The sequence below is a fragment of the Cynocephalus volans genome, chromosome 8, assembly GCF_027409185.1.
Source record: "Cynocephalus volans isolate mCynVol1 chromosome 8, mCynVol1.pri, whole genome shotgun sequence".
Lineage (NCBI taxonomy): Eukaryota > Metazoa > Chordata > Mammalia > Dermoptera > Cynocephalidae > Cynocephalus > Cynocephalus volans.
The window spans coordinates 103,439,852-103,452,064 of record NC_084467.1 but is presented as its reverse complement, the minus strand read 5'-3'; the positions used below and the strand labels follow the sequence as shown (position 1 = coordinate 103,452,064).

General features: G+C 45.3%; 1 protein-coding gene across 1 annotated transcript in view; it reads right to left on the bottom strand.

The window, feature by feature from the left end:
- Window positions 1–12,213, bottom strand: part of PTGFRN (prostaglandin F2 receptor inhibitor) — a 78,125-nt gene that overhangs the window by 41,724 nt on the left and 24,188 nt on the right. Inside the window, exons 2-3 of the mRNA XM_063106402.1 lie at window positions 6,046–6,414; window positions 3,045–3,458 (exon numbers count right to left, since the gene is read on the bottom strand). Coding sequence (XP_062962472.1) covers window positions 3,045–3,458; window positions 6,046–6,414 — 783 coding nt within the window. The remainder of the gene's footprint in view (window positions 1–3,044; window positions 3,459–6,045; window positions 6,415–12,213) is intronic.

Below are 12,213 nucleotides of genomic sequence, written 5' to 3'. Positions count from 1 at the left end.
TACTCAAAAAGTTTTGGATTTTGGGGCATTTTGAATTTCAGATTTTCGAATTTGTGATACTCAACCCATATTAGAAAAAGGAATTTAAAAGTCCAATTTCTCCCTCCACCCACTCTCCAAATTCTTTCTCCTCCATCACCCCTTTAAAGGGGCCAAAAGTAACTTGAAGGTATCAGGAAACTTCCTCCCCACGCTGGATCTGTGGTGTGAACCACCCCACACACAACACGTGTGGTCAGAAATCCTGGAAACCTGCTAGAGACACCAAAGACAACTCAGGAGGGAACAGGTCAGCGAAGGAGTACTCAGTATGCAGCTGTGAACTACATGGACAGAGAAAATGGATTCTTGGGTTCTAGAAATATTAGCAGAACGTCTTTTCAACTGTGCAGTTCACTTTGTAATTTTCTCTGTGTAAATGGCTAAATATTTTGTCATATCACTAACCATAGGTTCCCACGCATTCTGGATTTGGGGGTTTACTGCTGGAAGACAGGATGGAGCAGGCTGAAGAGAAAAAAAATAACCGGTTCTAAGAATTTGTGATGCAAGGGGAGATCTCAGACAAAGCCTACGGTGGTGCAGGCTTTCTCCACTGAATATAACAGAATCCACAAATTAGACACCAAGATTTGCATCAACCATACCACTCCTATGATAAGAGGGGTGGGGGGGGTGGAGATATTGCCACACAGGTATCATGGCTTTGTTGTTTAAGAGACTCTGTGCCATTATCATAACAATGTAATAAGAATATATAAGCAGCCAGCTATGGATAGTGCAGGTATTGACAAGAAAGGAAAGACCATCACTCTAGTGTGGTGGCTCCTAACCTGGGATCCACAAAGAGAATTTAGAGAGTGTCTGTGAACTTGAAGGGGAAAAAATTTCATGTTAACCTGTACCCGAAATACAGCATCTCTTCCCATTGTGAGCACCAAACCAGCATAGTATTACCTGTCCCTGGGACTTTGTCCCCAATAAAAATCACAGAACTTTCATATCACATTATATAGTATTGCAGACATCCTGAAATATTTATATTCATTGCTACTTAGAAATTACAGTAGTTTTTAGACCTACCACAATATTTTTTTAATTATTAATTATTAATGCATTAATAAAGAAGCACAAAATTACTACAAAACAAACTTGTTTAAAACATATTTTGATAGGGCTGGCCCATGGCTCACTTGTGAGAGTGTGGTACTGATAACACCAAGGCCATGGGTTTGGATCCCTATATAGGGACAGCCAGTTAGTTCATTTGGAGAGCGTGGTACTGACAACACCAATTCAAGGGTTAAGATCCCCTTACCAGCCATCTTTAAAAAAAATTTTTTTTGGATAACTTTTTCAATATAATTGTTTTCCTCTGCCATCTCATGCATTATATTTTATGAATTTAAACACAATAATTCTGAGAAAGGGTCTGTGGGCTTCAAAAGATTGCCAAAGAGGCCCATGGCACAAAAAAGATTATAAACCCCCAGTCTCAGGTGAGAGCCAGATGTTATTACTCGCCTAATAGGTTCAGGGTGTTCAAGGCCTATAAGTAGATACTATGGGTTTTGTGGTGTGTTTGAATTAAAAAAACACCTTTATGATTGAAATTCCTGCATAAAAAGGTAACTGGCTGCAAAGCTGAAACTCTTAAACCTTCTGCCTCATTAAGATAGTTGTTTCATGCAAATTCAATATCTACAGGTTTCTTAAGGCCAATTCTAGCCAGATCACCTCTGATAGGGAAGGGGACCTCAGTCCATCTGGATGGAAAGTGATTTCTGAAGCCAGTGGAACCAAGACTGACTGTGACAGGGCAGCTCCTCTTGTCGATGGCCACAGTCACTGAAGAACCTCAGTCCTACTGCTTACCACCCACTTTGAGCAAATCCATCTCCCGTGTGGTAGTTTAAATGCAAAGTAAAGTGCTCAAGACAATACAGCCTGCAGAGACAAAATACTCCTTGTGTGTAGTTTCCTGTTTTGCTTCCCACATGACCAACAGAGTGATAACGCACTCACGTTCATGCTCAGGAAATGAATCCGGCCAAGGTCTTCCCAGTTTAAAAAACAGGAGAGAGCAGCAACAGCAGCAAAGTAGTCTGAGATCTGAAGATGTCAGACTCCCAGAAAAGTAAGTACCTCTCTACATCTCCAGCAATGACATTACCCTGCAGTGGTCTCTTTACAGTTTGTCTCTGCTAAAGCCTGGGGCTCCACAGGGCCTGGGAACAAGCCTCAAGCACCTCAGGCCTCAGGGCCCAGCACAGAGCTGAGCACATGGTACTTTTTCTACTGATGCTTGTTGGACAGTGAGTCAGCAATGGTTTTTCTTTTACTTTTATGTATTTCCTAAAATGCATTTGGTATTTTCTTAATTACTTCTGTAGTTGGAGGAGGGGGTTAAAAAAAAAAAGGCTGATTCACAGACAACAGGAGAAAGGATTTCCTGTATAGACTCCAGGGCTGGATGCTCCTGGGGTACATACATGATGTAGGAAAGCAAGAAGGGGCCCAGCCCTAAAGAGCTCCTCATCTAACAAGGGATGGCGTACCTGAGGGGACCTTAAAGGCATACCTAGAGGATCCAAGTTTGGGGGGGAGCTAGATGCACATCCCCAGTAGCTGTGGAGAAAGGCAGATCCAGGGACTCAGGAAACAGCAACCAAGATAAAGCAGGGTGTGGGCAGCTCCACCCCAAAACCCCTCTGAACACCAGGCTGGCCATCACTCTGGTGGAAGGACTCCTGACCTTCACCTCTGAGTCAAAGAACTGCCTTAGTGTATGCTGCAGCTTCGCATGGGTACACATCCAGATGAAAGCAGCTACAAAGCAAAACCACAGGTATATAGCACAAAACAAATGTGCTCCTCCCAAACTGTCAACACCACCCTCCTCCCTTCACCCCCAAAGGCAGGCCTCACTGAGAAGCAGCCACAGTTCTCCTAAGAAAGGGATGGGGCTCCCAGCCGAATCTTTTACACCACCACTGGTCACAGTGCACCGCACAGTGTATAATACACCATTTCCAGAAGCTCACCTGTTGGCTGGATCACCACGGTGGCAACTTCCACGGCCTTTTCTTGGATTTCCTGCCAGTTGCCCTGCTCTGCGATCCACTCGCTGACCACACACCTGTAGGAGCCCTGGTCGGCGGACAGGGCCCGGGACACGGAGAGGCGGTAGGCGTCGCTGGCCACGGTGTCGAGGCGCACATCCCCGCTGTGGTAGCGCTGCTCGTAGCCGGGGCCCGGGCGGAACCTGCCCTCATGGGTGAGGGCGAGCACGCTCCGGCGGGCGGGGCCGCGGTGCAGCTCCCACAGCAGCGCCACGTGCGTGTGCAGCGGCGAGGTGCTGGCGGCCGTGCAGCGCAGCTCGAAGGGCTCCCCCTCCCGCAGGCTCAGGCCCGCCGCCGGCCGCGCGCTGGGGCCCACGTGCAGGGCGTCGGCCAGCACTGTGGAGAGAGAAAGCCCCGGTTACCAGCCCATCTACGCCGGACCCCAGTCACCCCGGGCCGCCTGCGACCAGAGACAATTTCCTCCTCCCTTTCCCTGTGCTGATGCCCAGATGGGCATGTTTTCCCACTTGTACTCATCGGTAATCTCAACTGACTTTCCGACGGGAAAGGAGGCACCAATAAAACCCTATGCTAGAACTGGGTGGTGAAAACTCCCTCTGGGAGTTGTGCTTTGGGGATATGCTCCTGCCACCCTTAGGCAAGTTCCTCTACCCCTCTGTGCCTCAGTTTCCTAAAAAAGGGTATGACAACTGCACCTTCCTCATGGAGTTGACATGAGAGTTAAAGGAGTTAGAGTAGACGCGTTTTCAGGACAGTGCCTGGCATTCAGCAGTCATGATTAAATAACTCGGTATGACTGTCAAACACTTGTTCTGCTTCAGTTAGGCCAAAGGGCCACTGTAGGAAGCCTGCAGTTTCTGGACCTTCTAAGAGTTAAAGCAGCAAGATTCACAGGGGGAAACTGCCATGAGCTGCCTGTACCTCGTGTCCTGTGAAATGCCCAAGAATGTAAGAACAGAGTGCAGGGCCAAGGAAAGCTGAAGCCTCAGCTCTTTACTCCATCAGGGCCTACTGGAGAAGGGCATGGCTACAGAGTCCAGGAAAAGAGGACCAGAGATCAAGGAAAAATCGATGTGTGCTGTTGGGGAAGAGAAGGGATAAACAGTGGATACTGGTTCTCTTTTAACCAGAGAGGGGGCCTCTACCAAGGGGCAGGGAAAATCTAACAGCAGCTTGACTATGAGCTAAATAAGAGAATTCTCAAATACCACTACTCATCATCTCTTCGGTTTTCCCTCCACTTCCACACTCAGAAACAAATTCAGTGTCCTTGAGAAGGGATTGCTCTAGATAACAGAAAAAAAAATGCTACATCTTTAGAAGGATGCACCCCAAGACCCGCCCTTACTGCAAAATGAACATAATGACCTAGTAAATACATTGGCCTGTGAGTCTGGCTAACGTGACTCAGTTCTAAAGGCCAGTTCATCTCTCAGGGCATGGATGAGTAGTTTCAAGACCCATGAAGCTGAAGGCCAGAGGGAACCTTCCTCATATTGCACTTGCCAGAGGCTCACCTGAGAAGCTAACCAGTCTCTTTCATGGTTATCCATCTGCTTTCCTGACCCAAGAAAAGCCTCCCTTTGCTTCTACTGCCTTCCAAAGACTGGAGAAGAAACACAAAGACACTGGGGGCGAGGGGATGATTCTCCTGCTACCCTCCCACTCCTCGAGATGAGAATCACATGCGGAGACAAGTATGCAACTGATCTAAAGGAGCTGTCACATGCTGCATTATTTAACTCGAATGCAAGAATGTCCTATGGGACTTTTTCCTAAAAAACGTATTTGGGATTTCTATAGGAATAAGGAAGAGTTAATGGAAGAGGTAGAGTTGATTTTTACTGTCTTAATACCTACTAAACAGACATGGCTGTTTTACCGCCTCATGAGTCGAGTGAGGGAACAGTGTCTGAGATATGGTTGGGTTCTGCGCATCATTAAAGAGGCAATGAATGTCTGGATCATCCCTCTCTTTTTATATCACCATGTACATTTTCTTCTTTCCTGATAATAACATACATTCCTACCTAGGCATAAATCCTTTGGGGAACAAGTTAAGGTACAAATAAATGCATAATTAAGCAATAATAATAATAATAACAACAATATTATTCTGTTAGTCTCAAGTTAAAATTGTTCTTGCTCATTTATTAATTAGCTGTGTGATTTTAGGCAAATAATTAACCTATGCTCTTCCATTCCTAATAAGTAAATTAGGGAAATATCCTGCCCTGTCTTTTTCACTGAGTTTAGAGAATGGAATGTGTGAGTAAATCTAAAGGGACTTAGAAAATGGGAAAAAAACAAAAAAACAAAACCTTCCAGATACATAAGGTGTGATTATTTGCACAACTAGGTCAATAAAGCTGGCAGTGGCCGCATCATTCTTTCTCTACATATAACACATACAACTTCTGGCACAAACAGGTACTTAAGTCATGGTCACAAAGACAGACATAAACTTGGAAGCATCTATTATTCCTATAAACCTGAACATCATTATACAACCATCATCTCTTCATGTCAATGCTTACCATGGCACTGCTCTAAGGCTTCACATGGTAACTCACCAGTCCTCAGCAGCTTTAAGGTAGGCACTGTTCACAGAGGGGAAGCTGAGGCATGGAACATGCCTACGGCCCTACAGCCAACATCAGTAGAGCCAGCACCTGGACTAACAGTGTGGGCAACCTGGCTCAGGGTTGGGCTCTCTGCAAACCCATGGGCTGCCTCCAACTCACTGGCCATGGGTTGGTTCAGACACTGGAGTGACGAGAAAGGGCCCTCAGGTAACCTGGCTGATCCTCTAGGCCTTTAATCAGGCAAGACACTATTCCTCCACTGGACAGAGAAGGGAGCAGAGCCCCAGGGGAGGTAAGTCTCTTGACAAAGTCACCCACAGCCAAGTGGCAGAGGAAGGTCTGGCCCCCAGCATGATGACTCCAAGGGAGAACTGTACCTTTAACTTGCACTGTGTCCTCATAGTTGCCCTGGACGGTGGCATCTGTGCTGGGAGTGGAGCATTTGTAGTGGCCTTGGTCCGAGGGCTGGACGTTCTTTATGTGGAGCTCCACGGCGTCATTGGCGGTTCGCCTCAACAGGATCTCACCCCTCTGCAGCCGCTCACGGTACAGCTGAGCTGGGAAGCCCACCTCCCACGTGCTGGCGAGCTCCACAAAGCTGCTCCCCGAAGACGAGAAGCTCCAATCAAAGTTTTGTTCACTCGGGCCATCGTAGTCGCTGACATTGCAGGGGATGACCAGTTCAGTGCCCACCACTCGGACAAGGGTCCCTGTGGGGACTCTCACCACACGGCCTCGACAAACAGCTGCAATGACAAGAGATGAAAGGCAGGTCTTTAATCACAGAAGGTCTTCCCAGTATAAATGTGACAAACCGTGGAGGCTCCTGCTAACTGCTCACAGGCACAGAGCAAAAATGTGACATTCGAACTGCTGGGGAAAATGTGTCTATGCAGGAAGAAAGCAAGCCCATCCTTAGAATTATGAGCCAGGAATACAACCCTGAAATGAGTACTTCTCACACAACTGGTTTCCCAGGATTGACAGGGAGGAACACAAGTATGAAAAGTAGGCTAGCCATAAACCCGAATAGCTTCTTCCTTCCTGTTACTATTTAACATACCATTATCACTCGATGTGCTGGAGAAATATTTCAGGTTTTGTGTGAAAGAAAAGGACACAGCTAATCAAGTATTTACAATTCTGCCCACCCTGTATCAACCCTTGCCCCTAGAGACCATCCCCTGGGGCTCTTGGGACCTGCTTTATAATGATGGATGCCAATTTTTAAATCCTAGAGCAGCCTGCTGATAAAATGATTTAACTCCTGTTATCTGACATTGCCTATAAATTAATTTTAAAACATGACGATTCTACTAAGTATTAATTTTCTATCTTCTGGCTCATTTCCTTCTCTTTACTCTTCACCCTGATCTAAATTCAGAATGAGGATGGGGAAGCACAGAGTGATAGAGTCTGGCTGGCTACTGGACGTTGTTAAGAATGCAGAGGCCTGCTGCTGGGGACAAGCCAGTGGACAGAGCCAAGAGTTCAGAGCCAAGGCATTCTCTTCATTGGGTGCACATAGTTCACAAGCCTCCCAGGGAGGGCCCTGAGGGACTGGCACCTCTGTGTCCTTTAAGAAGTCTTCATTGATGCACTTCAGCACAATTTGGTAGTCTAGATTTTCAATTCAGACCAAACAAGCATGTAGGGCTCCTCCTTGATGTTCTGTGAACAGGTGTAGCAACGAGGTATGCAGGAGAAAGGGGACCAGAACACCCTCCCACAACCAGGCACACCAAGCCAGCACTTTGGGGCCTGCCTGGGGACCCGAGGCAAGGAGAAGAGGAACAGACCCCTCTCCCACAACCAGGCACACCAACCCAGCACCTTGGGTCTCACCCAGTGACCCGAGACATGGAGAAGGGGACCGGCCACCCTTCCCACAACCAGGCACATGGTGCCAGTGCCTTGGGAGCCTGCCAAGGGACCAGAGGCACGGAGAAGGGGACCAAACACACCCCACAACCAGGCATACCGCCAGTGCCAAGGAGCATACCAAAAACATCACCTCCACATGGGTGGCCCACCACAGCCACCACAATAACCATGGCTGCCGCAAAAGTGGCTAGATGCCACAGCCACCACGCAGATGGTCCGCCAACCACTGCAGTGCATTGACACAAGAAGAGTCACCAGCAGAGACAAAGAAAAGAACAGGATGTCTCTTTCCACAAAACCCACTTCAGAGTGACAGAAGTAGCATCTGCTCTATGATAATATTGGGGGACCTGATCACATCTCTCAGCATTGGACAGATCATCTAGGGAACAAATTAACAGAGTAACCATGATTCTTTCAGAAGGAGAGAGGAAATCTAGGGTAATTAGAGGGGGGAGGGGAAGGAGGAAGGGGAGAGATTGGACAATGGGCATAAAGAATAATTACGATTTGTAACATATATGCTAGTAATATTGATTTAATTAACATATCTCAATGTTCAACCCCCAAAATATGTAAAATCGATTTTGATTCAATAAATAAAATAAATTTTATAAAACAAAAAGGGGAAAAAAAGGTATGCAGGAGAAACCAAAGGCTCTGAAATGAAGGACACTTAAGTTTATTATTATTATTTTATTTATTATACATATTCACAGGGCACAGAGCTGACCATCAGCACCTGTGCCCAAGATGTGATCAGATCAATACCATCAGCATGCCCACCGCCACCAAGGGACACCTAAGTTTAAATCTGAGTGACTTTTCTTAGCTTTGGCTTCCTTGCCTATAACATGAAGCAAGGAGGCTTCACTGAGTTAATGAAATAAAACACCTAGCTGAGTCTGCCATTGATTAAAGGCTCAATAAAATGGGAATGTCTATTACAGAGTGAGTAGCTCTAATCCGAAAATCTGAAATCTGGAGTGCTACAAAATCTGAAACTTTTTGAGTGCTGACATGATGCCACAAGTGGAAAATTCCACACCTTGACTCACATGACGGTTAAAATGCAGGTACACAACACATGGTTTACTCAGCGTCCCCAAGGGAAAAGAGATCCCCTTAGCCCTCTTCAGTTGCTATATATCTCTTCTGCCAAATAACCACAGATTGTCCAGATGTGGCTGAGATAGAGACACCTATGCTTTCTGATGATTTAATGTACACAAAATTTGTTTTGTGTGCAAATTAAGAATATTGCATAAAGGGCCGGCCCGTGGCTCACTCGGTAGAGTGCGGTGCTGATAGCGCCAAGGCCCCGGGTTCAGATCCCATATACGGATGGCCAGTTCGCTCACTGGCTGAGCGTGGTGCTGACAACACCAAGTCAAGGGTTAAGATCCCCTTACCGGTCATCTTTTAAAAAAAAAAAAAAAAAAAAGAATATTGCACAAAAATACCTTCAGGCTATGTGTATAAGGTATATGTGAAACCTAAATGAATTTGGTGTTGACTTTGGTCCCATCCCCAAGGTATTTCATTGTGTATATGTAAATATTCCAAAATCCAAAAAAATCCAAAATTCAAAACACTTCTGTTCCTAAGCATTACAGATAAGGGATGCTTAACTTGTATTTATTTTCAATGCTGTATTTTTATCATTTCTTATGGGTTGAATTATGTCCCCCACCAAAATTCATATGTTGAAGTCCTAGCCTTCAGTATCTCAGAATGGAACCTTATTTGGGAATAGGGTCACTGCAGATGTAATTAGTTAAGCTGTGGTGAGGTCATATTGGAATAGGGTGAGCCCCTAATCCAATACGACTGGTATCCTTAAAAGGGGGGATAATTTGGACACAGACATGCACACAGGTGAAGATGAAGGCTGAGATTAGGTTGATACATCTGTAAACCAAGAAGACCAAAATTTGCCAACAAGCCATCATAAGCTAGAGGAGAGGCACAGAACAGATTCTCTCTCACAGCCCTCAGAAGGCACCAATTCTGCCAATACCTTGATCGTGACCTCTGGCCTCCAGAATTGTGAGACAATTAATTTTTGTTGTTTAAGCCAACCAGTTTGTGGCACTTTGTTGTAGCAGCTCTAGCAAACTCATTCACCATTGCTGGTTGTTTCTCACTGGTTTAATTGTTTTTCACACTCTAGGTTGCGACCGTTTAGTAGGTTGTGAAATGAATTTATAGTGATTGTGACCAGCATGTGTGCGCTTTTTTAAATAAAATTAAACAGAACAGAAAATATTAATGTGCATTGCATTCAGTAAGGGGTAAATACTGTTTCATTATATTTTAAGTAAACAAAGGTTTATGTGTACTAGTTTATAATGAAAACCTTATATCTCAATTTGGGTCTGGGTTTAAAAAAAGTTGAGAAACACTTTTTTAAAGCCATCTCTTGTTTTCTCCACCCATTATGATTTACTTTGAGAAAGGAAAAAGGAAGTATCCATATAAGAGAAACACTAATGGGGAATAGCATGAGTTCTGATCAGGGAGCTGCCTTCCCCTCCCAGCCCAGCCAGGGACAGGTCCAGACTGAACTCTAGCTGCTCAACCCTAAATCACATCACTCTCCTTAAAAATAAAATAAAGTTACTGGTGCTGGTAACTCAGAAGAACTATGGGTCACATATCTTGCCACAGAGAATGGCAACCCTAAATACTGTTGAGGACTAGTGCTGGAACACGCTGCTACTTTCTGTCTAAGGCAACTTAGTGCCTCTTCAATGACATCCATGGCCTCACACCTGCTACTTCTGGCAAACAGGTAGCAGATCTATGGTGGCTGCCCAGCCTTCCTCAATTGTCTCTCGGATGGGGTTGACCCTGCACCTCCAGTCCCAGGGATGGGTGGTAGAGCTAACACCAGGTAAATCAGAATTCTCCTGACTCTTCTTTGCTAAATCTTTTCAGAAAGACACTTTTCCTCCCAGTGGAATCAAGGTAATATAAAGATAATTTACTCTGAAGCTGCGCATCATGATCATGTGAAGAAGCCATCTATAGAAGAAAAGATCCAGACCGACACTTGGACCAGAGAGGTAGAGAGTGACTCAATGGCAGCATGTGAATTGCTGGGTCCAGTCACACCTTCTCTACCATTCCCCACACACCCAAACGTGCACGTACACATGCATACACACATGTCCCATTTCCCTGCACATTTCAGTTTCTTGCAGGTCCACTTACCCCCATTTATGTTGCTAATTTCTGTCACTGGAAGCACAAAGAGAATTGAAATAACATGTAACTACCCAGCAGTGACCAGCTCTCCAAAGCCATTATCACCACATTCATGAAGGAAATAGGTGATCACATTTTTACATTTAATTTTTTTCTTTAATTTTTCTTTTTCTACATTTAATTTTAGAGGTGACCAGGCAATTCAAAATCTCCCAATGATACCTTGCAGAAGGAAGCACCACAGTAGAAACCCTTCAGATGCAACACAGCCTAGTGTTCGGCCTCCCTGTGCCTGGGTTTCCTCATCTGTGAAATGGACACCACAGTCACCACACCCCCATGAGGACTGTGGTAAGGATTAAATGAGCTAATGTACTTTTGGCACTCATGACAGCATCTGGCACATGGTATGCGTCTGTGGTTATGAGACTGTATCCCTTTTAGGGTCTCTATCTTTATTCTTAGTGATCGGAGCTATGGAAACTGATCGAGCTCGTCTCAGTTCTTCGATCCTTCTTCCGCATGGCTGCTAAAATCTCCTTTAACACACAAATCCTATGTTACTTCACTGGTGAAGAGTCTGCAATGGCTCCTTATCACCTATAGGACAAAAACCGATCCTCCAGCTACCCCCACTGCGATCACCCTGGTCCAAGCCACCCTCTCTCTCACGTGCATTATTGCAAAAGCCTCCTAACTGGTCTCCTGGCTTCTATTCTTGCCTTCTATTCTCAACACAGCAAAGTGATCTTTTAAAACTTTAAGTTGGGTTATACTTTACTCTGCTCAAAACTCTCCAGTCACTCCCCATCTCACTCAGATAAAAGCCAAAATCCTTAAAAAACCATCAGAGCCTCACGGGACGTGGCCGTCTTTGCTTCTTAGACCTCACATCCTGCTCCTCTGCCTCCACTACACTCCAGCGTGCTTTCCTCCTAAGGCCTCCCTGAACAAGCCAGACCTCTCCACCCTCAGGGCTTTTGCACATTTCCTCAGCCAGGTACACTCTCTTCACCCTGCCGGACCCTTCCCCAGCTTCGGATCTTTATTCCAATTTCTCCTTCTTAGTGAGATTTCTCCTGACTACCCTACAACGGCAACCCCACCCCATTGTTGCTCCTGCCAAGAATTTTCTTATCTGTTACCACTAATACAATACTTGTATACTTCACCTGCACTTACGTATCTTTACTATTATGTATTGTCTGTCTCTTCCCCATAAAATGTAAATTCCATGAGTAGTGATATTTGCCTGTTTTGTTTACTGCTGAATGCCAGTGTCTAGAACAGGGCCTGGTACACAGTAGTTGGTCAATAATTTTTTGTTAAATGAATGAATGAATAAAAGACATACAAGACCATTCATGATCTGGCCCATGACAACCACTCTAGTTTCACCTCCTACTGTTCTCCCACCCCTTCATGCTTATACTCCAACAAAACAAACAACC